Here is a 26,684-nt window from a genome sequence, read left to right on the forward strand (position 1 = left end):
GAATAAAGGTGCAAGATGCTAAAATAACAACTCCATGTTTAAGAAATACTAGTATGTACTGAAGCAAAAATGCATAGTGTTGGTAAAGTGTGTATAATAAAGGATGATTTAAAGAGTTTTTTTCACAAAGGAGGAAATAATTGTTTGCTATTTTCTTTTCTCATCCAAGTCAATAAAACATGTCACGAAAATTAAATAACGTATTGAAATTTTACCATTATACACATCAAAATATTTAAGTATAATATGCTTTAAAGCAAATAAAAGCAATAAATGTCAACTAATAATTTAATACTCATATTATCTTCTAATTGTACCATCATTTAAAATTTTTAAATATGCCTTAATTAAGTGACATAATAAACGAACATAAAGTACACATTAATATCATAACGGTGCTTTTGAAAAATCGTTACATGTTCATAATTATAAGAGGTAGGAAAACATAATACAAATGCCTTAGTAGACATTTTTGTATTATTAACACCTACTATCATAAATCGATCCATAATTCAACAACTAATCTGCCTGCCCGAGTGCCCGCCCACTCGCCCGCCCACACCAAAATCAAAGAGAATGAAAGAGCACCACAACCTACTTAATCAATTGCTTATAGCAGAAGCCCACACAGAACCTGAGACATTGCTTGAATTGCAATGCAAGTCCAGCAAAGAAAGAGAAAGAAATCTCAGTAATAGAATGATGTGAACGTCAATTTAATTACACGCCATTAAAAAGGCAATTCTCAATTGTGTGTTGTGTCTCATCTGACATAACCTTCCCACCTTACCCAACAATGAAAATACCATTTCAACCATATAATACACACTCTGCAACTCTTTGTACATAAAAGCCTAACTCTGAATACAGAAAACTCCTTTGTTCAATCTCAGACCAAAATATAGGAGGAACTCCTCATCACTAAACTCGGTTCACACGGATAGGATGGCAACAAAACCAGATTTCGCACAGAAACTGCTGCATGACCTGCGGCTTAGGAAGCAGCGTATGGCCACTGCTCAGAACTCAGGTAAATTTAGCTTTGTTCATGCAGTTGTTGCAACAACAGTGTACATCTTTAAGCTGCTGCATCTTATGCTGGCTGTGTGAATACTAAATCGGTTTTTGTCATAATTTTATACGTACATGGAAAATAGCATTTCCTAATGTGTATCACTATATCAGTATCTGACATCATATTAATTAAACTAGAAGTCTAGAAACCTACCTTAATTTTCATGTTAATCTGTTGTATGTCACAAGCATGTACAGAAATACCTTGCCAACTTTGTAATTAACTTTGTAATTGTGATTCATTCTGCGTCGATAAGAAACCATAAGCTGTCCGATTCCAATAAATCACCTTTCAGCTTCCAACAATCTGTCAAGAGTAAGTTCATGAACCAGAAATTAAAGATTGTAGACAGTATGTTTCACATTTAAAAGCAAAAACAAAATCAAGGCATGTGATAACAAAATTTAAGATATTCAGCATGCACTTATAGGTTATAGCTACTGTCCAAACCATGAAAATGGATTTTCGTATGATATAGCATGAAACATAGCAATTAAATCAGCCATTGCACCAACCAATGACTAGTATATACTTGTATATATACAAAATAAAATGGCTTAGGAGTTAGGAGTGCTATAAGCGGCCTATAAAACAAAAATAATCAGGCATATAGTCACTTGTTCTAAGCAACTAGACCAAACAGTTCTGACACCAGACTGAAGAACCTTTTAATAAAATATGGTTGATGCTTTGTTGATTCGGAGTGAACAGATATGTACGGGAACTCGAGGCAGAACTTAAAAGGATCCAGGGGAACAAAGACACTCGAGACAGTAAGTGTTTCTACTAGTACACCTAAATACTCTGTATGCAGCTTCAAACAATTGTATAAAAAGTACCAGTAGAAACCAAAACAATTTATTTACTGCAGGTTGGTCCGAAGATTGGAAGCAGGTACAGAAGTAGCACTAATAGCCAGAAATCTCATGGAACTATACAAAATGCGAATCAGATGGTCCCTTATACTGGAGGCCAACAGGCCCAACACTCAGGACAAGTGGCCGACCTATCTATGGCTCTATCCTATGCTTTTGACAACAGAGGGAAACTCAAAAGATTAGACATTGCAAGCACCGGTGCAATGATGGATTTGTTGCAGCAAATAGGAAGGAGATCAATGCAACAAAGTCTAGACATCCAATGGCAATCAGCGAACCAATTTCCAACCCTTAAAAATCTCCACATTGATGAGATAGCAAAGGGAGCCCGAAAATTGAATCAAATACTTAGAGCCTGCTCTAGTGGCATCAACATAGATGAAGGCTCCATAGATATTGGGAAAGATCTTTGGAAAGGAGCAATGGAGTTGGAACAATCTCTCAGAATGCTTGTGAGCTTGCAGGAAGCGTCAGAAAACACGATGAGCCAAAAAAGGAAAAGCCGCCTTAAATTGCTTGATGAAGATGGAGATAGTGAGGATGACAGCACTGTCAGCTCAGAGAAACAAAAGCAGGTGGAGCGGCCAGTGTTCTCATTTGACAAGCCTACTAAGAACTCTAAAGCAAGTGTAAAGACAGATTTGCAGAAAAATCTTTTAGCTCTTCCATACCGAGAGGATCCAAATTCTAACCCTGAGAGGAACACATCCATGACCCCCAAAGGCACTCATAGGCGTTCTGCTAGCTGTAGTCCAGAAATCCAAACATCACAGCTAGCAAATTCCTCAAAACCGAAACACAATGCAGCTAGACTTCCTAATGTTGTTGCAAAGTTAATGGGACTTGAGGATCTTCCACAGAACAAGGTTGCCACAGACAGTCCAATTTCCCACCAAGGATCAAGGGAGCTGGTTCCGGTTCATACTGCTGAAAGAAGCTCCAAAAGTGCTGGCTTAAACACAGAGTACACTAAAAATGCCAAAATCCTAGTTAACCAGAACAAAGTGCACAGCAACAAAATAACAATACTGACAACTCATAAAATAGAGCTGCAAGAAGAAACATACAGATCAACCAATAGTCATAGAATGACAACTGCTCCGGTGAAACCAAGATGGAATGAGGAAGAAGGAGAGGGAATCAAAGACTACATAAAAGAGTCAAAAGCAGCTATCTTCAAAATAAACGAACTGCAAAGTAAAACTATTCACTTGAACCAAGATGGGGAGAGCCAAAAAGACGTCAGAAAGGAGGTAAAAGTCAGAAGCATTAAACAAAGGCGACAAGAAGTCGCATATGCCATGGAAACATTACAAAGAATGGTAGCGCCAGAAAATAGAAGTTTGATCGTGGCAGAAACAATGAAGTCCTATACACCTGATAACTCAAATGCTCGTGAAACACCAAAGACAGCAGCAAGTAAGCCCCTAATTCCTCAACAAAAGCAGAACCGAGATATCCTCAATATGTCATATGAGCCTCAAGGAAAGAATCTGAAAGCAGACAGCAGAAGCCAGCAGAGGGAAAGAAAAAAGGAAGGCAATGTAGAAAATTTGCAAAACTCGAGAACTATAGGAAGAGAATCGAAGCATATGCAGAAACAGCTGCACATCAAGCAACCAAATGCTGGAAAGAAAAACGCAGAAGATATTGGTTTGGCAGATTCAAAAACAGCATTATTGAGCAGCAGGCAAAAAGAAAATCCAGTCAGAGATGGCAACTTCATGAGCTCAGAAGATAAAAGAAAAGGCTCAGCGAGTTTGAGATCAGATGATAATGGCTCCTCAACAGATGGGTTATCTGAATCACACATGACAGAAGTTTGTGCTAGACCAAATATAGATGCAAAGTGTGCCCATGATTCACCCAAAAAGGTGGTAGGTGACATAAGACCACCGAAAATTAGGCCTAGGCCTGTGGTGAAGACAAAAGAAGATATCACAAAGACGGTCACAACTCCAAGGACAGCAGCTAGGGCATTAAGGTCTCAGAGACCAACACCACCGTACAGACTGAAGCAAAACAAAGTTGACAAGATCAATGTTTCAAGGACAGCAGCAGAGGCAAATGAAAGCATATCAAAATCAGCAGAGAGCATACCAGGAAATCATGTTACGAGCAAGCCACCTGTATATGAGGAATCTCAACAAAATGTAGATGTTGAACAGACAATCACCAAAAATCATACAATCAGAGACAAAGCTTCACATAGGCTGAAGAGAGTTACTACTCCAGCTGACAAGGTAAGATCAGGCATGATAGACCTCACAATTATGCTAACTAGCATACTCAAGTTTTACACATAAAATTTTAATGACAAGCTTCTGACATTAAATTAACATGTGCTTTTTCATGCGTATTTCAGGATGAGAATATAGTATCAACAGTTATTGAAGATCAAAGGGAAAAACTGGTACCTTATGAAGCAGAAATCATGCATCAAATAACAGAAAAGGGTAAGCAATTATTATATGCCTAAAACTTGTAAGAGTAATCTTTTAAAAATAGACTCTAATTCCCCAAGAAAAGAATACACCACCAGTGACTAGAGGATGTGTATCCTCTGCAAGTTTCTGATCCAACCAAATCTATCCATTCCTATCCTTTTATTTTTTTTGGATTTTTTTTTTCCTTTTGATTCTTACATACATTTAAACCACAATTACAAGAGCAAAAAAGCTTATCAAATATCCTATAACTCATCAACTATTATCGTTTTACTATCTGATCAAGAAAAACAGATTTTCGACATTGATCTATATGTTTTAACTAAAAAGAAATAGATACTAATCCTTCGCATACTGCTGCAGATGGCCAAGAGGATTGCAATAATAACTCTTGCAATCAACAACAAAAGCAGCAGAAGCCTGTAAAGATGGTAAAACAAGAGCCACTCACAGAAGATGAGCTGTTCTTGAAGCAGAATCTCATAAAGAGCCACCTTATTCTCAATACTGCAGAAGCCCTCTTCAAGCTTAACATTCCTATCAGCATTCTTAATTACGCGAGTGATCAAATTTGCGAAGAGAAAGATAGCAAGATCATACTAGACTGTGGCTATGAATTGCTGAAGAGAAAAGGAAGGCAAGAAAATTTCTTTTATGCTAGCACCAAAATCTTTAGGACCGGTGCAAATTTCAGGTCTCTGGATGATTTGGTGAAGCAACTGCACAAAGACTTTGAGGCTCTGAGATATTATGGAAGAAATGGAAGGGATGAATATGATGATTACGCGAACTGTATTCTTAAACTGCTGGAGACTGATATTTACAACAGGCATCCTGATTTGAACTGTATGTGGGACATTGGCTGGAATGAGTCGAAATTTCAATGTGCTAAAATGGATGAGGCTATAGGTATTATAGAGCAGCTAATGCTTGATGAACTCGTGGATGAGTTAGCAAATGACTGCTTATAATTTGATTGTAAAGCATCTAATGACTCCACATGTATAGAAAAGTCTGCTTTTTTGCGGTTTTTGGAAGCTATTCATAAGATTTTCTCTTCAGAAATACACATTCTGATTTTAAGTTGTTGCTGAGATTAGGAAGGCTTTTCAACCTTACATTTTAAATGTTCATCATATAACCTATCAAGCTTTATTTATCAAAAAAACTGTGAAGAAAAGCAATTTTAATGATATAAAAGCCATTTATAAACAATCACAAAATCAGCATATCCATTCAAGCAATTTACGTCCAAAGGAGCTCTCACATGCCTTCTAAAATTAAAATTTACGAGTATTCTCAGATATGCAGTTCAACCTTCCAAGCTGAGTTGGCAACTTGGCAGGCGGTGGAGAGGATTCCAGGGTAGCCATTGTTAATAACAGGATTGTAATAAGTAAAACTCAGACACGAGAGAGAAGTTTAAGGTGGCCGCGAACATAGCTGTTTGCCTGTGTTTCATTGCTAGGGTTATAGTCGGGAAGAAAAACAATGGTATTTACTATTTAGGTCGATTGTCAAATTTCCCTGCTCTTTATAAATGGATGGAAATTAGGAAGGCCCATGCCTGTCCCTCGGACCCTCGCCTGTTTTCTGGTTAGTTCCATTTATTTACGAAGTTTCAAATGCATGTTTGGAGCACAAAATTCTACAACCGCGTTTATTAGAGGACTTGATCTATATTCACAAAATTTCTCAATATAAATGAGAGAAATCAACAAGTTAAAGTACAAGGATTTACACTATAACATACTGAAATTCGTTTTCCCAACCCTCCACAACACCCCCTGACTGTACAAGTCATGCACAGAGTAACCTAAATTTCCAGCAAGATGAACATCACACAATTCACAAACTTTTTCTTTTCTTTGCAAATAATGATCTCATTGAAACACACAACAATGTGCTCATATTTATCTTGAATTCCTGATCAGTGATCGCTGAGCAATTGAAAAGGCAAATTCTGCTATTTAGACAAGGATTCCCACATTACTAGTAATCTAGATGCTGGGGCTGCCGGACTTTATGGCCAGCCGGAGCACAATAAAGTCTGGCAGCCCCATGCATGTAACCTGTACTTAGTCTGGCGACATGATCAAGTTGACATTGCAAGAGATAATAATACAAATGTGCTACTTCATATTATATAACAAGAGTGTAAATGTTATACAGAGGATTAAAAGTTAGGTTAACAAAATCGCAAAAATGTTTTATACATAAGAGTGTAAAAGAAAAAAATAAAATATATCAAAATGGCCTAAATGGGTACAACTCTCCAAGTCTTTTCTTGAGCACCTATTAGGGGAGGTTTGAGCAAAGCTGCACATTTACAACAAAAAAAAACAAAAACAAAAAAAAAACAAAAAAGGAGAAAGAAAAAAAGAGAGACAAACAAAGTACTGGACACTCACTCCTAGTACGGAGTATTTGAGCACCAGTACGTTAGTTGGGTTTTGAAACCAAACAGATAGACAGCTTAGGACAATTAGACAAGGCCCACAAAGCATAATATAATGTACTACAAATTTGTACAGAAAACAAAGTGTATTAATGCACTCTCATATATTATTGAGTTATTGGAGCAATCTAAGGCAGAAGGGCTGCTTATAAGCAATTATGACAATTCAAAACTTTACCAGGCTAGACTCAGATTAAATAGGGGTCATCGATCCGTAGATAATCAAAAACTCACAAGGCATCATTTTATTCTTCATTTACTCATCACAAGTTAATATGTCATGCCTCCTGGACTTAGATTTCCTCAATTGAGGAAGCTGGTCATATAGCTTTGAACTTACAAAGGTTTATCCCAAATCTAAGTCTCCCAAAACACAAGTCATTCCAAAACGACACCTTGCAGGCATTCTTTTCCCCCACCCCGAAACCATCAGGGTCATACCATACCATTAAGGAAGTTCCTAAAGGCTCCTACTAATGTTATTAAAGTCATATGCTGTAAGCAATTTCATTTTCGCAATGTTAACTTGTTGCATCTTATGAGCAATTGGATATAAAACCAAATTAAGGTCACAAAAATAAACAATATCACAGGAATATTAAGCAGGTAAGCAACCCTACATTTCACTGTCTATCCAAACCTATAAAGTAATACCCAATTCTAACAAAATTAAGCTACAAGGATTCCCTCAAAGAAAAAAGCTAACTACAATAGGAGAATCATACAAACAAAACTACATCCTTTTAGAAAATCATATTAAAAGCTAGGAATTACTGGTTTGCTATGTGCTCAAAATTTGTGTGTTCAAATTTATATGCTGCACCCTCTCAAAACATATTATCCTGCATCTCAAATTCACTGCTTCTGTCGTTCAAGTAATGCCAAATACAATGTTGTAGGCCAAATTAAACCACAAAATACATACTAGGCAAAACACCCTCTTCTCTGTTTCACCGTCTTGATAGAAACGAAAACAAATATACCAGTCATCAAGGAAACAATGCTCTTTATGCACAGAACAAGGCATAACATAAACTATTAAAATCATCAGTAAATAGAATAGAAGATTCACATTTCAACAGTAACCAATAATCAACTCCACGTCTCTCTCACAGATTACCAATATACGCAACTCACATCTTTATTCAATACATTTAAAATAGTTGCATAGTAAAAGTATTTGCAGCTGAAAACTAGAAAATCAATTATTATTTTTCAAATATTAGTGCTGACACCTAAGTCAGCATGTATATAGTTGTAAAAAGCATGCAGTAATATTTGAAAAGGAACTTACAACGTTTTTTATAAAGAAAGAAGAGATAGTTTGGAAAAAAAAATCTTGTAAACTACGCTTGCAAAAAAAATACCTTGTATAAAAATGTTGTAATAATTTACTTTATAAAGCATTGAAAGTTGAAAAAAAGTACATTTACCGGATTTAACTGTTTGCCTTCGTGGACTCTTTTTATTTCCCTATATTTTCTTCCTTTTACCCTCCATTGCACCCAAAATTACCATCTTCCTCAAATTTCTTCATCTCTCTTCTCAAAGCCCTATGCCTCATGTTTTTCTCATCCCTCCACTAACTACCCAATAAATCCAAATTTCTCTCCCTTAAAGTTTATATAATATTTCACCAACTGAAATGGACAGTGGGTTTTGCTTCAAACTAATTGGTTTGCAAACCCTTTTAAGAATATTACTCATTTGCTATAGATGAGTTATAGGAATTCCAACTTCTGGACTCTGCCATAGACGAGGCTTAAAAAGGTTTTGCTTTTTAGCATGGATTTAGCTGAGGAGAGAGAGAGAAGCTAAGGGATGGTTTTGGAGATATTAAGGAGAAGAATTTGGCATTATATGAAGGAGGGAGAGTGAGAACAGAAGGTGACAACTTAGCACCTCTACTGTGACAACAAATACTAATCATCAACTCCCAAATTGAAATTTCACTGCTTTGGTGTATTAGAGATTTTTGAGAATGTCTTTGAGACCATGATCGGAGAAAAAGGAAAAGGGGGAAGGGGGGGAAGACAAGCAAAAAATTAATGACGAAAATAGTCAAACTCCCAAATTCCGGCAAAAAGTACCTTTTTACAACACTTTATGCTTAATTAGGTAGTTTAGCACATCATTTATTACACTACTAGTTCTCACAAAGACCGTTTCTATACGGTAGTTTTCCAAACAGTTACCTTATAAAAAGCATGCAGAAATATTTAAAAAGGTAATGATTTTCTTAAAAGAGCAGGAAACAAAATTTAAATCTAGAACTGACAGCAACCTCCCAAACCCCCACCTCCTTCCCTTTCAGAAACATGGGTATTAAAATCATGGAAAACCGTAAGAAAAAAAAAACCTTCACACAAAGAATCATCAACTAATCAGCATAGATTGTCAATCTTCAAGAGGGTATATCATACATACAATAAAACATAAGACAGCTAGTTGACAACTGAGAAGAAAAGAAAGTAGAATATCGACACAAATAGCATAAACCCAGTAGCAGGATCAATATTACTGTAATCACTACCAAACCAAACCTAACTGGAATATGAAGTAAAAGATTACATATTGAAAATAGTAGCATATGACTCTGCTTAAGTTAACCAATAGAGAATACAAAGCACATATGGCAAGCCAAATCCATATAATCCTACATCCTATAAAACCTTGAAAAAAAAAATGAGTGCCTTCTAAAGAACTTAAATAAAAGGAGTAACAATCTATCTTGCAGAACATAGCCACAAATAACTACCACTTTCGCAGCTAAAAATCTACACATGTAGCAGCAAGACATGGGCAGCAGTCCATTCAAGCAAACGACACATTCATTTGTCAGCAATCACGAAATCACCAAAACCATTTAAGCAATTTGCGCCCAAGGAGCTCTCAAACACCTGAACCAAACATCACATTGCCAACTTAATTCAACATTCAAGAATAATCAACCATATATAAGTAATAGTTTAAAGAAGAATAAGCTAATAACCAATCAATAAACACCTAGCATTCAACTAAGCATATTATCACATGTAAGCAAAAAACACAGGAAAGCACAAGTAATCAACCTAGCATGAATTCTATCAGTTAATAATAAGTAAATACTACCTCAATAATAAGAGGGTGGCATTCTCTGATACATCCCACCAGGAGGGGGGCCTTGAGGAGGACCCTGTGAAGGAGGGTGGTTCTGGCTCATATACCCACCGCCACCAGACGAAGGAAGCCCGTAACCACCGCCACCCTCTTGATAAGGGGGTGGCACTCCCATAGAGCTCTGTGGTGGTGGCATCCGATAAGACGGATACTCTCCAGAACCTGGATACTGTGATTGCAACCCATAAGGCCCTCCAACAGAAGAATTATAACCACCACCGCCGCCACCAGGACCATGAGCTGCCCCCATTCCCATTCCGGGGCCTGAATTAGGACCGAGCCCGTAATTCCCATACCCTCCCATCGGACCGCCAACCGGTGGATTCATCGAACCCGGCATCCTATCACCACCACCCATCTCCCCAGGCATAACAGGATTCGGCCCACCTAATTTCCCTTTCTTTCCATCTTCAGCCAATTTACACATAACTTGGTGCCCATCAATCATCTTCATCGGCTCCATCAACGACATCCTCGCACCTTCCTCGGTCTTATACACGAAAAAGGCGAACCCCCTTGCTTTCCCACCTTGTTTATCAAACCCTAAAGGACCCTCCTCAATCTCCCCAAACGCAGCAAAGTAATCAAGCAACCTCTCCGCCGAAATCTCATACGGCACATTCCCCACATAAATCTTCCTCGTCGCTTGATCCTCGCTATTCGGCCCTCGTCCCGCAGAAGCCAAATGCGTCACCGTCATACGCCCATCAATCTTCTTGTTCGGCTGCCGCAAAGCCAAGAGCGCACCATCAACATGCTTAAACGTCACAAAGCCATAACCTTTCGACTTCCCAGTAGTCTTATCAGAGATTACAACAGCTTCATCGAGTTCTCCGTAAGATGTAAACAACGATTTGAGAGATTCAGTTGTTGTACTCGGACCCAGACCTCGAACAAAGAGCTTCCGCCGAGAAACGTCGGAATCAGCGAGCGTGCGCGCGGCAAAGAGGACGTCAGGGTGGCGAACGACGGCGTCTTGGAGGAGAGAGCGAAGTTGGTCGGCAGTAAAAGGTTCGATGAGTTTGCGAGCATCTTCAGGAATTAGGGTTTGGGTTTGAGATGGTGGTTGTGAATCTGGGGTTGCGTCGGAAACGAAGGAATTGCCATTTTCGTCGGCTTTGCGTTTCTTTGTAGCATCCATTGAAGAAGATGAAAGAATAAAAAAACCTAACAATGGCGGAGGAGAGAGAAAATTGGGGGTTTAGGAAGAAACGATTGAAGAAATTGGGGAGACGATACAAGTATAAATGGTGGTGGAAACTCAGTAGACCTTTTTTTGGCTAACCTAGGTTACCTAACCCAATATTATTATTTTGGTAAGTTTAATCATGATTTTTATTTTTGGTAAGTTTAATCATGTTTTTTTTTAATGTTAAATTTAATTTAATTAATCACTTCATATATATGTATGAAATTCCAAAAATATAAAAGATGGTTTTGTTTAAATGGTATTCGAGTACTTATTATATCTTAGGTCCACTTTCTTAAATCCTAGGCTATAATAATTTCGAACAAGAATCTGATTGATGATCACCACACGTGCAGTTTAAAGATAGGTTTTAACTTTTTGGTTCCTCCCTTTCCCAAGCCAACCTATTTTCTCTCTCCTTTGTTACTATCACTTATTTCGACGGAAAAATGGTGAATTGTTTCAATTTCACTCCAAGGGTTTAATGAGTAAGCTTGGCAATGATGGTTGCGACAACATTGATGATGGAGATTTTGGCAATGGTGGCTCTTATGCCATTTACATTTGCTTGGATTATGGTGATTCTAAAGAGATTATTCGGCGAGTTTTAATCAAGGTTTCAGACTTTCAGTTTTCTTCTCCTTAAACTTAAACACAACGTTATTAGTGTCATTTTTCTCTCCCCTGACCATTTTCTTAATATGGATAGGTCATTGTCCTCAGTTTCTCATTGAGAAAAAAAAAATGTGTCAAAGTAGTACCAAGATGAGAATCTTGAGATTGATATGGTTTAACTAGTCTGTCGACCAAATCATACATATCAATGCTTACATATGTAGATGTTGGCACTCGAATTTGTGATCCTAATTCATAAGGTAAGTTTTCCACCATTTTCTGGCTGTTTTACTCCTAATTTATTCAAAAGAATATACTCCGTGTTATATGATATGTTATTTTATCATTTGTTTATATGGTAATTATATCCGACTCCATTTTTTTTTCAAAAAATACTAACGCGTGGCCTTAAATCCGAAATATGAGAGTATTCGCTATCCTTTAGCATATCCCAAGTCATGTGGATGAGTCTCTATCTAACGAAGACATAAATTTCGGCGCAGTTTTGCCACTGAAATTTAAAATTATTGTAAGGTGGTTGATGACAAAATTACTTATTTGAGGGAATAGTGAAACTCGGTCAAAGGTGAGTACATTTAGGTCATAGGTTTTTCTCGTCTAAACTAATACACATTAACATTATTTCTCACATACTTGGCAAAGGTGACACATTTGAATTATTTAAATTCCCTAATTACCAAGCTAAATGATAATCAACGTATGAAACAACTCACATTGTTACAAACTAATGCTTATTTTAAAAGTCAATCTCAAAATTAATACAAAAAAAATTCTATTACGACATGTAACACGGTTCAATGTGATTCTAATTTGGATACAAATCAAAATATAAACTTTTTTACACACAACCTTACGAAAATTTGTTGCGTTCATTATTAAATAATCACTTACTCATATTAATCGGTGTTTTAAAAAGTCTACCTATGACATAATAATCACATGAAATATCCGACCCATGTTGTTTCATTCAATTAGTTGACTCAGTCACTAGTTACCCACAAGCCTAATCAATACGTGAACCTTTACCTAAGTACAAAGTAAAATTTGAAGTCATAATGTCATACCTTTACTGCAAAAATTATGTCTTAGCCAAACCCATACTCATTACTAGAGGTGATTAACATCAGCCCGACCCGAAAATAAGGCGGGTTTGACAAGTCTAAAAACGCATCTATACTTAGTATTTAAAAACACAAACCATCATCCTCATGATGCCACATGTAAATTAAATTTTTCACCAATGCCACATGTCATTTCATTTAATCTTTATCATATTAAAAAAAAAATACAGTAGCTTTAATTCAATACATGAATGAATGTTTTGTTCACTTTCCCCCAACTTAATATTTTCTACAATTACATTCAATTTTCACCCCTTATTCTTCTTTATAACTATTAATTTTTCAATAAAAAATATACGAGTATTATAAAATTAAAAATCATATTAAATACCTATAAACAATCCGTGCATTGCACGGGTCAGAAGGCTAGTTATTAGTTAAAAACCCAATCTCAGTCCAAAGAGGCCTCCTTGGCCTGACAAACCCCGCTATTTCTCATGGGTTTGGGCATGGTGTTAAGGCCCGCTTCTTGCGGGTTTGGGTTTGGGCACAAGATATAATGTTAGGGCTGGTCCGACCCGATTTTTTATCACCTCTACTCGTTAGTTATACTTTGTATGGCATTGGCCACTATAAACTATACTCCTAGCATCATGCTTCGTTCTCTAGCCATATCGAACCCAACACATGTGACCAATATAAATCCGACCCGTTGACACTCCTAATGGCCATGGTCCCTGCCCCCAAAGCCATCACATCAGCAAAACATTGAACAAGCAGACAAGCACACAGCAATTGACAGAAACCCACGTATTAGCTTTACAAGGCCGTTGTCATGCGTTGAAAGCCTGCTTCTTCCATTCCTTCAAAATATTGTTAATCTTCTCTATCACTCGATAATCCCACAAATTCCTAATCCAAAAATTTAACCTTCGCCATTTCCATTATCTGTAAGAGCTATAACCTTCTCTCTCATCTTTCTATATCTGATTGTTTTTCTAATACCGTTTTTTTTTTTTTAATTAATAATCCGGAATAAAATGCGCTAGATTTATTTAGTTCTTGACACTTGTAAATTTTATATATTAAACTATATAATAATACGAATTATTGGGTTGGTTGATTTGGGTGCCTTTGAATTGGAGAAATTTTTTTGATCCAAGTTTTTGTAAATCAAATACAGAATATGGCACCATCTACACTTATATGTGACACAGATTCTTGGCAAAATTTGAAGGTAATTGTTATTGATTACACAAGTTTCCTGCTTGTTTTTTAATTTAAGGATTAATTAATTTTTAAAAAAATTATGTTTAGACCCATGTTGCTGAAATTAAGAAGACCCATCTTCGTGATTTGATGAATGATGCTGACAGATGCAAGTCCATGATGGTGTAAGTTTATCACTCTCAGTTTTCTTATTTGGATGTATAGAAATATAAGAATATGATTGTTATTATATGGAAATTATATATTGTAGCTTAAATTATTGTGCAAATTAATTTATAATAATATTTTGTTCTTGTTGTTATAATTGGTGAAGTGAATTTGATGGGTTGCTGTTAGATTACTCTCGGCAAAATGCTACACTTGACACCACAAATAAGTTGTTTCAGCTGGCAGAGGTGGGTTAGAAGGCAATTTATAAGATAATGAGTTTGAATTATGATAAATTCTCATATAATTCTTATGTTTAACCGAATGTAATTGTTATTCGGCAGGCTGCCCATCTCAAAGATAAGATTAACCGAATGTTTAATGGAGAGCATGTAAGTTCAATGATGATAATGTATATTGTTTGAACATAGTTATATCTTAGGTTTCGCAAGAGTCACATCTTTTTAACTGCTTTGGAAATTTCTACTTTCTTGTCAAGTGAAGCAACATAGTTTCTCTACTGATTATTTCATTTGTATGTATTAAATGCCATCAGATTAATAGCACCGAGAATAGGTCTGTTCTCCATGTTGCTCTTCGGGCACCAAGAGATGCAGTGATAAACAGTGATGGGAAGAACGTGGTCCCTGATGTGTGGCAAGTTTTGGATAAAATTCGGGATTTTTCTGAGAAAGTCCGAAGTGGTTCATGGGTAACTACAATCTTTTCTTTCTATTTAAATCCCTTAGCCTTTGGTGTCTGTTAACTTAGATTTGAGAAGCATTGATTAATTTTTATTTTTAGGTTGGAGTCACAGGGAAACCCCTGACAAATGTAGTTGCGGTTGGTATTGGAGGGAGCTTCTTAGGACCACTCTTTGTTCACACAGCTCTCCAAACAGGTTGGAACATTCAGGCTCTTCATAATTGCTCTAAATTAAAGGCTGACTGTAACCTACAGTATCTCACATTTTCTTTTACATGGATTTGCGACAAATATAGAACCTGAGGCTGCTGAATGTGCAAAAGGGCGTCAGCTACGCTTGTAAGTCTTTAAAACTTATGTACGCGTGAAGCAAAGAATTTTTTTTTGGACATTCATGTATCATAGATATGTATCATATGTATCATACATACATACGTAAATCTTTGTCTGCATCTAAAAAACAGGCCAAGGAGCTATGGGTTTATGGTTAACATCCAAGGAAAAACAGGGCTTTTTGTTGCTTCTAGAGCATCTCGAGGCATCAAGATGGTTAACTGAGATTTATAGTAGCCATGAACTGATTTTATTGGGATAAATATTCCTTCTTATTGGAAAAAGGTTGATATCACTCTTTATTGGCCCAACTTATGGTTCTAGTACAGTTATTCTGTTATATCAAAATAAGTAAATATGAAGAATAGCAGAATGTAGCAGATCATTAGAGCACAATATTCTAACACATTTTTAATATTGATAGGAGGTAAGGATTTTTTGGTCATTAAGTGCATATATCTAGTCTGGTCACTAATGAGTTCTTGAGCAAACCTAAAGTCTGAGGCTGCTGATGATAGAAATGCAATAAACTTTTATTGGCTTGCATGCTTGAAAACATCTCTTGATAAGATGTATGAATGGCTTTAAAGCTGATATTACTAGTGTAAAGTTCCAACATTCCCACTCATACGATGTCTACTGTTGTAGGGCCTAATGCGTCCTTTAATTTCTTATGCTGCAGTCTGGCAAATGTTGATCCAATTGACGTTGCAAGAAATATTACTGGATTGGATCCTGAGACTACTCTAGGCAAGTGTTATTAATATGCTTTCTCTAGTCTTGCTACAGGCTATTTATCAGTTAAAGTATTGATTTTTCACTTGGTAATGTAGTTGTTGTTGTATCGAAGACTTTCACGACTGCTGAAACCATGTTGAATGCTCGAACACTAAGAGAATGGATTTCCTCTGCACTTGGGTTAGTGAATAATGCTCAAATCATATTGCAATTAAGCTTTATAATTTAAATTCTGACTATCAAGGTCCGGATTAAGCTGGAGCCAGTTAGCTAAATGTAGCTAACTATGCAGATGTTTTTTTTTTTTTTTTCTCCTTGGAGGGGAAGATTAAAGCTAACAATTGTTATTGAAGTTGAACCTCCTTGCAATCTGTAGTGCAAATCTAGCCACCAAGGTCTCTGCCATTTCCACACTCCAATTGTACCCACCATTCTCTTGCTGCCGCTAACACCAGTGCACAACCAGAGTTTCTTACCTCAACGCCTAAGCCCACATACTCGCCCTCTATAATATGAGCATCAAAATTAAACTTATACATACCTGATGGAGGCCAAGGTCACCAAAAGGCAGAAAGATATAATAGAAAAGTATCATTCTACTTCTTTGTGGCATCTTGGATAAGGCATCCAACATTTGGAATCAATGTATTTTCTGATGGTTTAGTGGTAGTGTGCTATTGCACAACTAAGTCTTATTACTGTGCCATTCTTTATGCTGAAATCTTACTTTTAGATCTTTTTTCTTCCCCTGTGGTCTAATACTTGCATGGTTATACTGTTATTGCAGGCCTGCAGCTGTTGCAAAACATATGGTTGCTGTTAGCACTAATCTAACGGTGATGCCATCTCTTTTTGAATTGGGCTTTATGTTTTACTTTCTTTGTTTATTCTTTGTCATATCTTACTTTAGGGACAATAGTTATTAATTTGATTTCATTGCTACTTTGTCTGATTAGAATTGGATGTGAATCAAATTGTTACAGTTCTGAATATTTAATCTCAGATAACCGACTCCATGTTTTTTAATTCATGCCGTTTTTCAATTGAAGAATGGATTTTAATTAGTCTTTTGTTTAAAAGGAAATTCAGAGAAGAATTACTGTCTCTGTGCATAGTACTGGGTGTACTGGCACTGAGCAAGTGTCAAAGTTATCAATATAAAGAAAAATTCAATTCTATCTAGAGTGACCTCTCTTCCACAGTTCCAAATATATTTCGAATTTGAAGACTTAATTCAGCTCTCTGTAACCTCATGACTTTTCTTTCTCTAAATGCAAACAAATCCCATATGATTGTTTGTTTATGTAACCTGTTGGTTTTTAATTAGTAAGTATATAAAAAGTGATCAAAGTAGCATGCTGGCTTATGCCGTGACATTGAGAAAAAAGGGTGTTGGGGGTGGGATGGGGGCAGCATGGTGGAAAGGCTCCAAAGTTGTGAGAAAGGGCTTCTTGATAAGATTGGTAGTTTTGGAGCTTGGCTTGCATATATAGATGTAAGCATGCATATGGTAAAAAAGGGATTTAATTTATTCATCATAATTTGTTCATTTTGATGGAAGATTGAGGGGTATGAAACATAAGTTTAGGAAAACGTGTTGGTCTAACAACTATGTATGCGCAGACACAGAAGTTTTCTATAAATTGATGAAACAGAGTCTAATCAGTCTGGAGACCTCCCACTCATGATGTGGTTTTGTTTTCCTTGCAGCTTGTCGAAAAATTTGGCATTGATCCTAAAAATGCTTTTGCATTCTGGGACTGGGTTGGAGGCAGATATAGTGGTAAGTGTATTTATAATTTCATGTAAGATTTTATCCCTACCTTTGAAAAAGTCTGAGATAACTCTTATGGATAGTACTTAGACAGTTATAACCTCTAAAATATTTATTTATATACTTGCCTCATTGCGTACATTTACAACAACAACAACAACAAAAACAAGCCTAAGTTGCGTACATTTATACCCCTAAAATAATTTGCTTACATATATTCCCTCGTTAATACTGTCAATAACTAAATTTGTAATATAAGGTCAAATTGAAAGAGTTCCCCTAACATGGCTAGCTATGGCGTGCGCGCATTGCGCTCGTTAGCCTTAGCCACCCTAGTTCATATAAGTTTCTAATGATGGATTTCTTCTTTCAGTATGTAGTGCAGTTGGAGTTTTGCCTTTGTCTCTTCAGTACGGGTTTTCTATTGTAGAGAAGTATGTTACCTTGCTCATATTTTCTTATTAGTTGTTTTTTATATAACATAACTTAATAGTTAATAATTTCTGATCTTTGGGTTGAAGGTTTCTGAAGGGAGCTTCAAGCATTGATCAACATTTCTATTCTGCACCCTTTGAGAAAAACTTACCGGTAACTGCCTACCTGCTAATATCCTTATTCAATTTCGTTTCTGTTTTCAAGGATGTGCTACTGGCTCGTCATTGCTTGATACATTATGTGATTTATCTGCTCTTAATTGCTTGGCCAGATGGTATATTGCTGAATGTGATACATGTGTACATTTTCACTTTTTTTATTTTTTTATTTTATTTATTTTTATTTTATGGATTAGGCTATCGTAGGACTTGTACTTCTGTTGTCTAAACTTCTTTTCATGTCTGGATAATGAGTCATGCATCAAAGTTCTTGTAACTAATTGCTATATCATACATGATGCTATTACTATGTGCTTCAGGTTCTTTTAGGTTTGTTGAGCGTTTGGAATGTTTCATTTCTTGGACATCCAGCAAGAGTAAGTGTTCACTGTCTACTAGAAGTACAATAAGTTGTGATTGGATTTCTGACTTGGATGTTTACAGCAACTGTTACCATAACGGGAACTTGACTGATGATTCCATATTTTTCAACATTCAGGCTATATTACCATATTGTCAAGCATTGGAAAAATTTGCTCCTCATATTCAACAGGCATGTATATCACTTCCATTTTTTTTTTGTAGCAATTAATTCATGTTATTCATCTAATTAGTTAGTATTTCTGCTCCTTGGAGTTCAAATTCTGTCTTTAATCAACACTCTTGAGTTGGACTTTTCATAGGTTAGCATGGAAAGTAATGGAAAAGGTGTTTCAATAGATGGTGTAGTGCTGCCTTTTGAGGCTGGTGAAATTGACTTTGGTGAGCCTGGAACAAATGGACAACACAGCTTTTATCAGCTAATTCATCAGGTTATACAATCTATATTATGTTGTATTATTATATTGGCTTAAGTTTCAAAATTTCATGAATATTTTTTATCATTACGTGCTTTATCCAGTTCTGTACTTCAATTCATACTCTTGTTGTTGACTGTGCTCAGTAAACATGAATATTGAAATCGAGTGTCATTGCCTGTTTAGGAACATGAAATCCTGGTTTACCAGCAACATGAAATGTTGTGATAAAGCATCCTTATTTACCAGCAATCTTTTTCTAACAAAAGTGAAACAAAAATTGGAATACATTCGAGAAAAATAATGAAATATCGTGATAAAGAGAAAAAAACGATTGATTTGATGGAAAGAAGAACAAGAAAAAAAATGTTGCATATAATCCAACATAGAAGTTCAAAGAAATTTTAGGACAGCCTAAAAAGGTAGAAATTTGAGGGATGGAGGCTACAAAAGTCAGTTCCCCCCAGTGGCCATACTGTATGAAAGCAAATAATTTTCTGGTTGACAATCTTGATATGTCAATATTACAGCCAAAGCTTCTCAGGTTTTTAGGGGGCAATTTCAGTTATTAGGTATGGAGATGTTCATTAAGACAGTATAATTGACTTTTTTCTTTATTTTGATGTTCCAACAATTAAAACTTTCCTTGCTGATTGTTTTACTTTCTCACTCTGCTCTGCTTATTGAATTTCTTCTGCTTTCTTGCTCTTAACTTTTTTAATTGACTTTTAGACTTTTAGTTAAGAGAATTCATAGATTAACATATAAGTACCATAATAAACAATGTCTTTGATACTCCTGGTTTTGTTACTTCAGGGACGTATTATCCCCTGTGATTTTATAGGAGTTGCAAAAAGTCAGCAACCTGTATATCTCAAAGGTACGGAACTCCATATCCGATTTTAATTGTGTCAATGAGCTTTTAATTCCATTCAATTTTATAGAATGTATTATTATGTTGTGACTTTTACCTTCATTGATGGTAGCTTATATATTTCAGGTGAAGTAGTGAGTAATCATGATGAGCTCATGTCTAACTTCTTTGCACAGCCAGATGCACTAGCTTATGGGAAGGTTGGTTTTTATTTTACATTGGGAATTAGATCCACTTTTGGCCATACTTTCCATAACCCCTTATCAAACTTTATATCTTCTCTCAAGGATTGTACTTGTTATATTTATTACTGATTTTACTTGAAATGTTTTTTAGTAAATTATCATAGATTTTATTGAAGTTGTGTCATTCATAGATCTAGTGTTCTTGTTTTCTTTTTGTACAAAGTATTGTAAAAATTACATCAATTATCTTCTGCTCTCTTGCCTTAAAAAATTTGTCACACTGTTCAATACTTCAATTGTGGACATTGTGGTAATGGTTGGTTAGCTAATTGTTGTTCTGTTTCTTTAGACTCAAGAAGAGTTGCAGAAGGAAAATGTATCTCCACATCTTGTCCCGCACAAGGTGAATTTTCTGTTCATGTTTCTGTAATCTTTTGAGGTTGTGACACTATCTTTTCATAATTTATTGCCATTCTTCTCTTGCAGACCTTCACTGGAAACCGTCCTTCTCTGAGCCTTTTACTTCCATCTCTGACTGCATATAATGTTGGACAGGTTTGATGACCTTACCTCTTTCTAGATATATTATTATTATTATTATTATTATTATTATTATTATTATTATTATTATTATTATTATTATTTTTTACTTAATTTGTTGTGATGTTGGACAACTTGGATAATGTTGTAATCAGTTTGTTAATTGTTGATCCAGTAGGATATTTTAAGCATAAATGTTTTATAATATCATGATTTAGCTGTTATTTATCTTGCAGTTGCTGGCCATCTATGAACACAGAATTGCAGTTGAAGGTTTCGTATGGGGTATTAATTCTTTTGACCAATGGGGAGTTGAGCTAGGAAAGGTAATTTGCTTGTGTATGACAGTTATTATGAGGCCATTGTATTGGCAATTTCAGGTGTAAACTTTTGTGAGATCTTCCGTTTTTGTTCCTTTTTTTAGAGTTTAAAGTTTTAAGTTGATTTCCTCTCTCATTTCTCCCCAAATCGTATTTCTGAGTACCTAATTACTTTTATGTTAATGCAGTCACTGGCAACTCAGGTTAGGAAACAGCTTCATGCATCTCGCACTAATGGAGAAGCTATCAAAGGCTTTAATTTCAGTACTACAACAGTGTTGGCCAAGTATCTACAGGTATAATAAGTAACATGCAGCTAATATTTAGTATATGCCTAGTAAGATTCCTGTTTATTAAACGTAAGTGCTATATGTGGCTGAGGTACTCAATTCTGAAGTTGTAAGATTGTAAGAAGCAAATACATGCAATTAATTGCCCACAAGTCCCATTTAAAGCTGATACAGGCAATTGTATAGTAGTCTCATTTTTACTCAAATATTGTTGGCATATGTCAATGATTTAATATGAGAGTGTTTATAAATACTTAGAATCGTGATCAATAATAATTCATAGTAATCATGTAGCATGACTATGTACTGTGGTAGCAGCCATGCCTTGTGATGTGGGGAAGGATTGCCAAATTAAATTCAGCACTATTGCAATAGAAGATGCTACCTGAGTATAAGTCTGAAGAAGATATACAGAGAGTAGAGTAGAGGAATGAAAGCAATCTAGCATTATGCACACTGCACATGTTTAGAGAAATTGGGTGGCCAGATGCTCTATTTGCCTGAAATGAGTGATCTATTTCGTCTCCTAAAGAGGCCGGGACTTTGTTTATCACAGTTACAGAGTTACTATCATCATTTGTTATTCATTAGACCTGGACAGGAAATTCTTCTGTTGCAAAGGTCTAATTTCAAAACATAAGGTCTGCTTTTGGGATGATGGAACAATAATATGATAACTACAATAATGACAGGAATGGTGAAAGTGTTCTGATTTGGAAAAACTTTTAAAAAAATTATAATATAATAAAAATATATAGAGAGAGATTTCCTATTGAAAAAGGAAAAAAAATCATCTTTGTTTTTCCACAGGATATTTTAGAAAATGTTTGGTTTATGTATTTCTTGTTTTATTTGTAATTTTGTTGTGTCCTTTTCTTTACATCGTACAATTCCTTATGACGATTTATGTTAGCCAACCCCAAATCATATTGGGACTAAGGATTTATTGTTGTTGTTGTTGTTTGGTTGATGCATTTTTTCTTTTATCTGTAATTATGAAGACAGCTTGTCGTCTATCTGTACTATGTTCTGTGCATTTCTACTTTTTTTTTAAAGAAAATTTTAATCATCGTAGTAGATGATTATATGAGGATTGGCAATTAGTTGTGGAAACTCTCACCTTCAATTGCCTCTCGTCTTCATTTTTCATTCCTTTTCACCTCATCTCCCAAAGGTGCCCGGTCGTTTGTAAGACTTATGCTATGTGAAGCAGACCTGGTACAATCACATAGGTTTTGGTATTAACACTCTGTTGTAGTGTTGGGTATTCTATTGTTAAATATAGGAAAACTTGATATTTGATTGATGATGACCTTTACAAAAGATAGCTTGAGATATTTATTCAATTTTAGTTACTTTTAGATCACCACTCTCAAAATAGCGACTTGAGGTCACAACTCTCCTTAGGATTCACTTCAAAAAAAACTGCCTACTTTTTTCCTTTCCCCTCCATATCTATTTATACTAAAATTAAAGAATGTTGGCCTAATAATACTAGAATACCCCTACTCCCCCTTCTTAGGTTAGATTATTACAATGTTTTACAGAATGAGTAGGTTTTGTTGCTTGTGGCATTTACTCCTCACAATCTTACTTCTATAGCATTGTAAAATTTTCATTGGGATATAGGAAAAAAGTGAAATAACGGAGTTCAGTGATGAGTGGATGACATGCTTTTGTCTAGCATGATGTCGATGCTTGACAAATAGAAAGGCTATGTAGGGTGGTTCTGAGCTTTGTTTTTCGAAGACTTCAATTCTAAACTAATTTCTACTACAAATTACCAGAGGTTATACTACTTAGATCTTAACATGTATATTTCTTGCAGGAGAGTTCTGAAGTCCCTGCTGAGCTTCCGACCAAGCTACCACAGGTGTAGGCTTGCAGCTCACTTGCTTTGAACATGCATGTCCCCATTTTGTTTGCCAACGACCTCTATTTTGAAGCTCAGAAATAAAGTCTCCTATGAATCCTTAATAATCAGATTTCGAGCTGGCATCCAACACCTATGAGTTACTGTGAGACTACTGTGACAGTTTATTGAAGGAATGGATTGCCAGAAATGGTTGTATTTAACTCTTAAGCAACACGGAATAAATAATGAGTTACAAGTCCAGCTGCTTTGGCATAAAATGCAATTCAGCTTAACTGAGACTTCGTCACTTTTGCCAAATTGTTGTGTCTGATGTTCTCCTTAAACAAGTTTTAGCTCTATTTTCATGACAAGTTATAGAAGAATGATGTACTAGTATTTTCATGTATGAGGGAATGAAGAACAATAAATTTCCTTCTTTGCGTGTTCAGTGGCGAATTTAATGCTCAAATTCTTGAGATGATTATCTTGAAATAATGAATCTAGGTCTGATTTCTTATTGCAGCCAAAGAAGGAAAAAAGTTGTAGTGAGCTAAAATTGATATTCCTTACAACTTCTAATAAGGATCCCTTCTAATAAACTAGCAACAATCCAGACTATATTGTCTTCCCAGAGTACGGTTCTATAGACAAAGGTGCATTTTGTGCCTCGTTCGTGTGCACAAGATATGGCTTCTTTTGGTGCCTAGTTTCATCGTTTCTAGTTCGGTTATCAAGGATAATAATCAAATCATATCACTAATATATCATTTCAATTATAAATTTATAATATATATTAATAAAACAAAATAGAAAATAAGTATTATAAATAATTTAAGTGCAATAAAAAAATTTCAATTTAATAATAAGAATTTAAAAATTAGGGAAAAAAAAAAGAGGAAAAGTACCCAATAGTAGGCTGCAAGTAAGGGAAAAGAAAGAGTCAACACCTGAATTGAGTTGTTAATAGGAAAAGTTAGTGAAGGTTTTGTCAAACAAAAAAAAGAAGTCATCATGGTGTTTTTTTTAACAAAGATCTGCTTAAAAGGATTTTTTTTCTTGCAAAACAAGGCATTTAAAAGGTTTTTTTTTAACAAATTTTCCTATGACATGGGTTTTCTAGTGAACTTTACTAATGTAGTTTATACAATTAAGTATCTATTTGATTGCTTTTGTGCTATGCCCGATAGGGCTATGCAAATGTACACGAACCGATTATTCATTGTTCTGTTTCGAAAATTGGGATGTCTAACCGGGTTTTTCATTTTTGGATGATCTATAATAACCTATATAAATATGCAAATTTGCTGAATGTTCATTGATCGGCAGTGTAGTGATATTTTATGGTTTTACCTTATTATTGCTCAGGCATAACTAGATTACAGTAAACCTTGCCTATAATAACCTGTATAAAGTTTATGTTGGCATGATTCTGTTGCCCATACAACAAATGGAAGTCGAAACACGATTTGCAGAGTCTAATGACAATAATTATGCTCGTTTCTCATATTCTATAACCAAAAACAGCCCGCGGAAGTAGTGATTGTTTCAGTACTAAACAACTGAGAATCCGAAATTCAAAACACCTAGCTTGAAATGCAATTTTCAACCAGTGGCGAGACTGGTGACCTAAACTAGTGAGGCAATATTTGACACTTTCGGAACAAATGTATAAACGAAGTTAAACAAGCACAATAGAGTAAACGAGTGGCGAGACTGGTGACCTGATATATGAGGCAATATTCGGAACAAAAGTGTAAACGAAGTTATAGAAGCACAATAGAGTAAGCGACATTGGTAAAAATACTCGATTACGATGATCAGTGCTCTACCATGAGCCATTACTAGAATACCAAGTTCAAAGGTACAATTAAACTAGTAATATACGCAAAATGGTTCACAGATTCACAGCATTCAGCAATTTCAATGCTAATTCCTAAGCCAGTTCAAACACCAGTAGAACCAAACCCACCAGCACCCCTGACAGTAGAGTCTAAATCTTCGACCTCGAAAACATCTGGAGTTATAATCTTTTCAATGATCAACTGTGCAATACGATCACCTATTTTCACCTCAAAATCGACATCAGAGTGATTGAACAGGATAACCCCAACTGGTCCTCTGTAATCTGCATCAATCACTCCTGCTCCCACATCAATGGAGTGTTTCCATGTCAGTCCTGACCTCGGTGCTGCAAATGTTACAAAAATTAAACAGAATTTCAGAAGATTTGGATCATGGTTGAATTGAATGTAGGCAAATAAAATGTGCCATTTAATTAGGTTAAATTTGGGCAAAATTGAGAATTTAAAATAAATACCAATTGAGGTCCAATTCCAAATACATACAATCATTATCAAACAAAACGTAAATCAAATTGGGAATTTTCGTTTATACCAAAAGAGGCAAACAAGCAGTTGAAATGTTCGTTCTATCAAAAGAGAAGCAAGAAAGTTTATCATGCACACAACATGTTCGACGAAATGCTTCAAAGAATAACAACGGAAAACAGAGATGTCTTCAATCAAATTATCATGGGTATTTTCTGGGAAATTGAATGAGAGAGAAAAAACTTACCAACTCTGGCGTAAGTTCCTTGAGGAACAGCAATACTCAAATCAGTAGGAACCAGTGCTTTTCCTCTAGCAGGCACCTTCAATTCAACCGCACTGCAAAACCATTCAATAATTTCCCAGATTAAACAAAAAAATGGGGGTTTCAAATCAATAATATTATCCTAAAGAAGAGAGAGAAACCTGGAGAGATCGTAACCAGCAGCAAAAGGGGATCCTCTAGAAGGAACAACAGCCTTATCTGAGAGCTTCTTGACCTTGAAGAAAGAGGATTCATCGCCATTTTCATGGGGTTGAAGCTTTTGAAGCTTGGTTGAAGGTTCCTTGATTTCTGGGCTTTGGGTGTTTGAGTTGTTTTCTGCCATTTTTATGAGTTTGTGATGAGTGAGGCGACGATTACTACGGAAAAGAGGGTTTTGCAGTTTAAATAGGGTTTGGGTTTGGGGAATTTATTCCAAATTATGGCGCCAATATTTCCCGCCATTTTACCTGTATTTTTCGGAGTAGTTGGTGTGTACCGGTTTTAACAAAAACGGATACTGATGAGTTGTTGTTATAGGGGGCATAGGGATGACCGGCCGAGCATTTTCGAAAGCCACGAAAATTGTAATCTCCGATATTCAATTCCAATTTGAAATTTTTTGATATTTGATTGAGTATAAAGTACGGAACCTTGTTAAATTAGCTTATTAAAGAATTAACTTTTATTTATTACATACATTAAAAGAACTACTTTACCTATTTTTTTTTTAATTAGATGTATCGCTATTTAAGAATAAAAGTTTCAAATTAAATGTAATACTTTTCCTTTTAATTAATAAACTAGTTTG

The 26,684-nt window shown here is 35.7% G+C and overlaps 4 protein-coding genes across 4 annotated transcripts; 2 read left to right on the forward strand and 2 right to left on the reverse strand.

Moving 5' to 3' along the window:
- Positions 1-469: 469 nt before the first annotated feature.
- Positions 470-5,429, forward strand: LOC110692791. The gene is made up of 5 exons (XM_021869867.1): positions 470-1,030; positions 1,787-1,848; positions 1,947-4,196; positions 4,319-4,409; positions 4,764-5,429. Exons 1-5 carry the CDS (start codon positions 946-948, stop codon positions 5,369-5,371), a joined length of 3,096 nt encoding a protein of 1,031 aa, XP_021725559.1. The 5' UTR covers positions 470-945; the 3' UTR covers positions 5,372-5,429.
- Positions 5,430-9,325: 3,896 nt separating this feature from the next.
- On the reverse strand, positions 9,326-11,299 carry LOC110692793 (UBP1-associated protein 2C-like). Its single transcript, XM_021869868.1, has 2 exons — positions 9,970-11,299; positions 9,326-9,758 (listed from the first exon to the last, which is right to left on the reverse strand). The coding sequence occupies exon 1, from the start codon at positions 11,156-11,158 to the stop codon at positions 9,971-9,973; it is 1,188 nt and encodes a 395-aa protein (XP_021725560.1). The 5' UTR covers positions 11,159-11,299; the 3' UTR covers positions 9,326-9,758; position 9,970.
- A 2,377-nt stretch (positions 11,300-13,676) lies between these two features.
- Positions 13,677-23,806, forward strand: LOC110692794 (glucose-6-phosphate isomerase, cytosolic). The gene is made up of 24 exons (XM_021869869.1): positions 13,677-13,853; positions 14,087-14,140; positions 14,221-14,297; positions 14,447-14,528; positions 14,625-14,672; positions 14,837-14,992; positions 15,085-15,181; positions 15,282-15,324; positions 16,001-16,068; positions 16,152-16,236; positions 16,844-16,892; positions 17,767-17,839; positions 18,204-18,264; positions 18,352-18,418; positions 18,744-18,800; positions 18,923-18,976; positions 19,107-19,235; positions 20,037-20,100; positions 20,221-20,294; positions 20,629-20,682; positions 20,766-20,834; positions 21,056-21,145; positions 21,328-21,435; positions 23,258-23,806. The coding sequence occupies exons 2-24, from the start codon at positions 14,090-14,092 to the stop codon at positions 23,306-23,308; spliced, it is 1,707 nt and encodes a 568-aa protein (XP_021725561.1). The 5' UTR covers positions 13,677-13,853; positions 14,087-14,089; the 3' UTR covers positions 23,309-23,806.
- Positions 23,807-25,066: 1,260 nt separating this feature from the next.
- LOC110692795 (deoxyuridine 5'-triphosphate nucleotidohydrolase) lies at positions 25,067-26,275 on the reverse strand. Its single transcript, XM_021869870.1, has 3 exons — positions 26,038-26,275; positions 25,859-25,950; positions 25,067-25,472 (listed from the first exon to the last, which is right to left on the reverse strand). The coding sequence occupies exons 1-3, from the start codon at positions 26,217-26,219 to the stop codon at positions 25,228-25,230; spliced, it is 519 nt and encodes a 172-aa protein (XP_021725562.1). The 5' UTR covers positions 26,220-26,275; the 3' UTR covers positions 25,067-25,227.
- Positions 26,276-26,684: the final 409 nt, after the last annotated feature.

The sequence above is a fragment of the Chenopodium quinoa genome, unplaced genomic scaffold, assembly GCF_001683475.1.
Source record: "Chenopodium quinoa cultivar QQ74 unplaced genomic scaffold, ASM168347v1, whole genome shotgun sequence".
In the NCBI taxonomy this organism is placed as follows: Eukaryota; Viridiplantae; Streptophyta; class Magnoliopsida; order Caryophyllales; family Amaranthaceae; genus Chenopodium; species Chenopodium quinoa.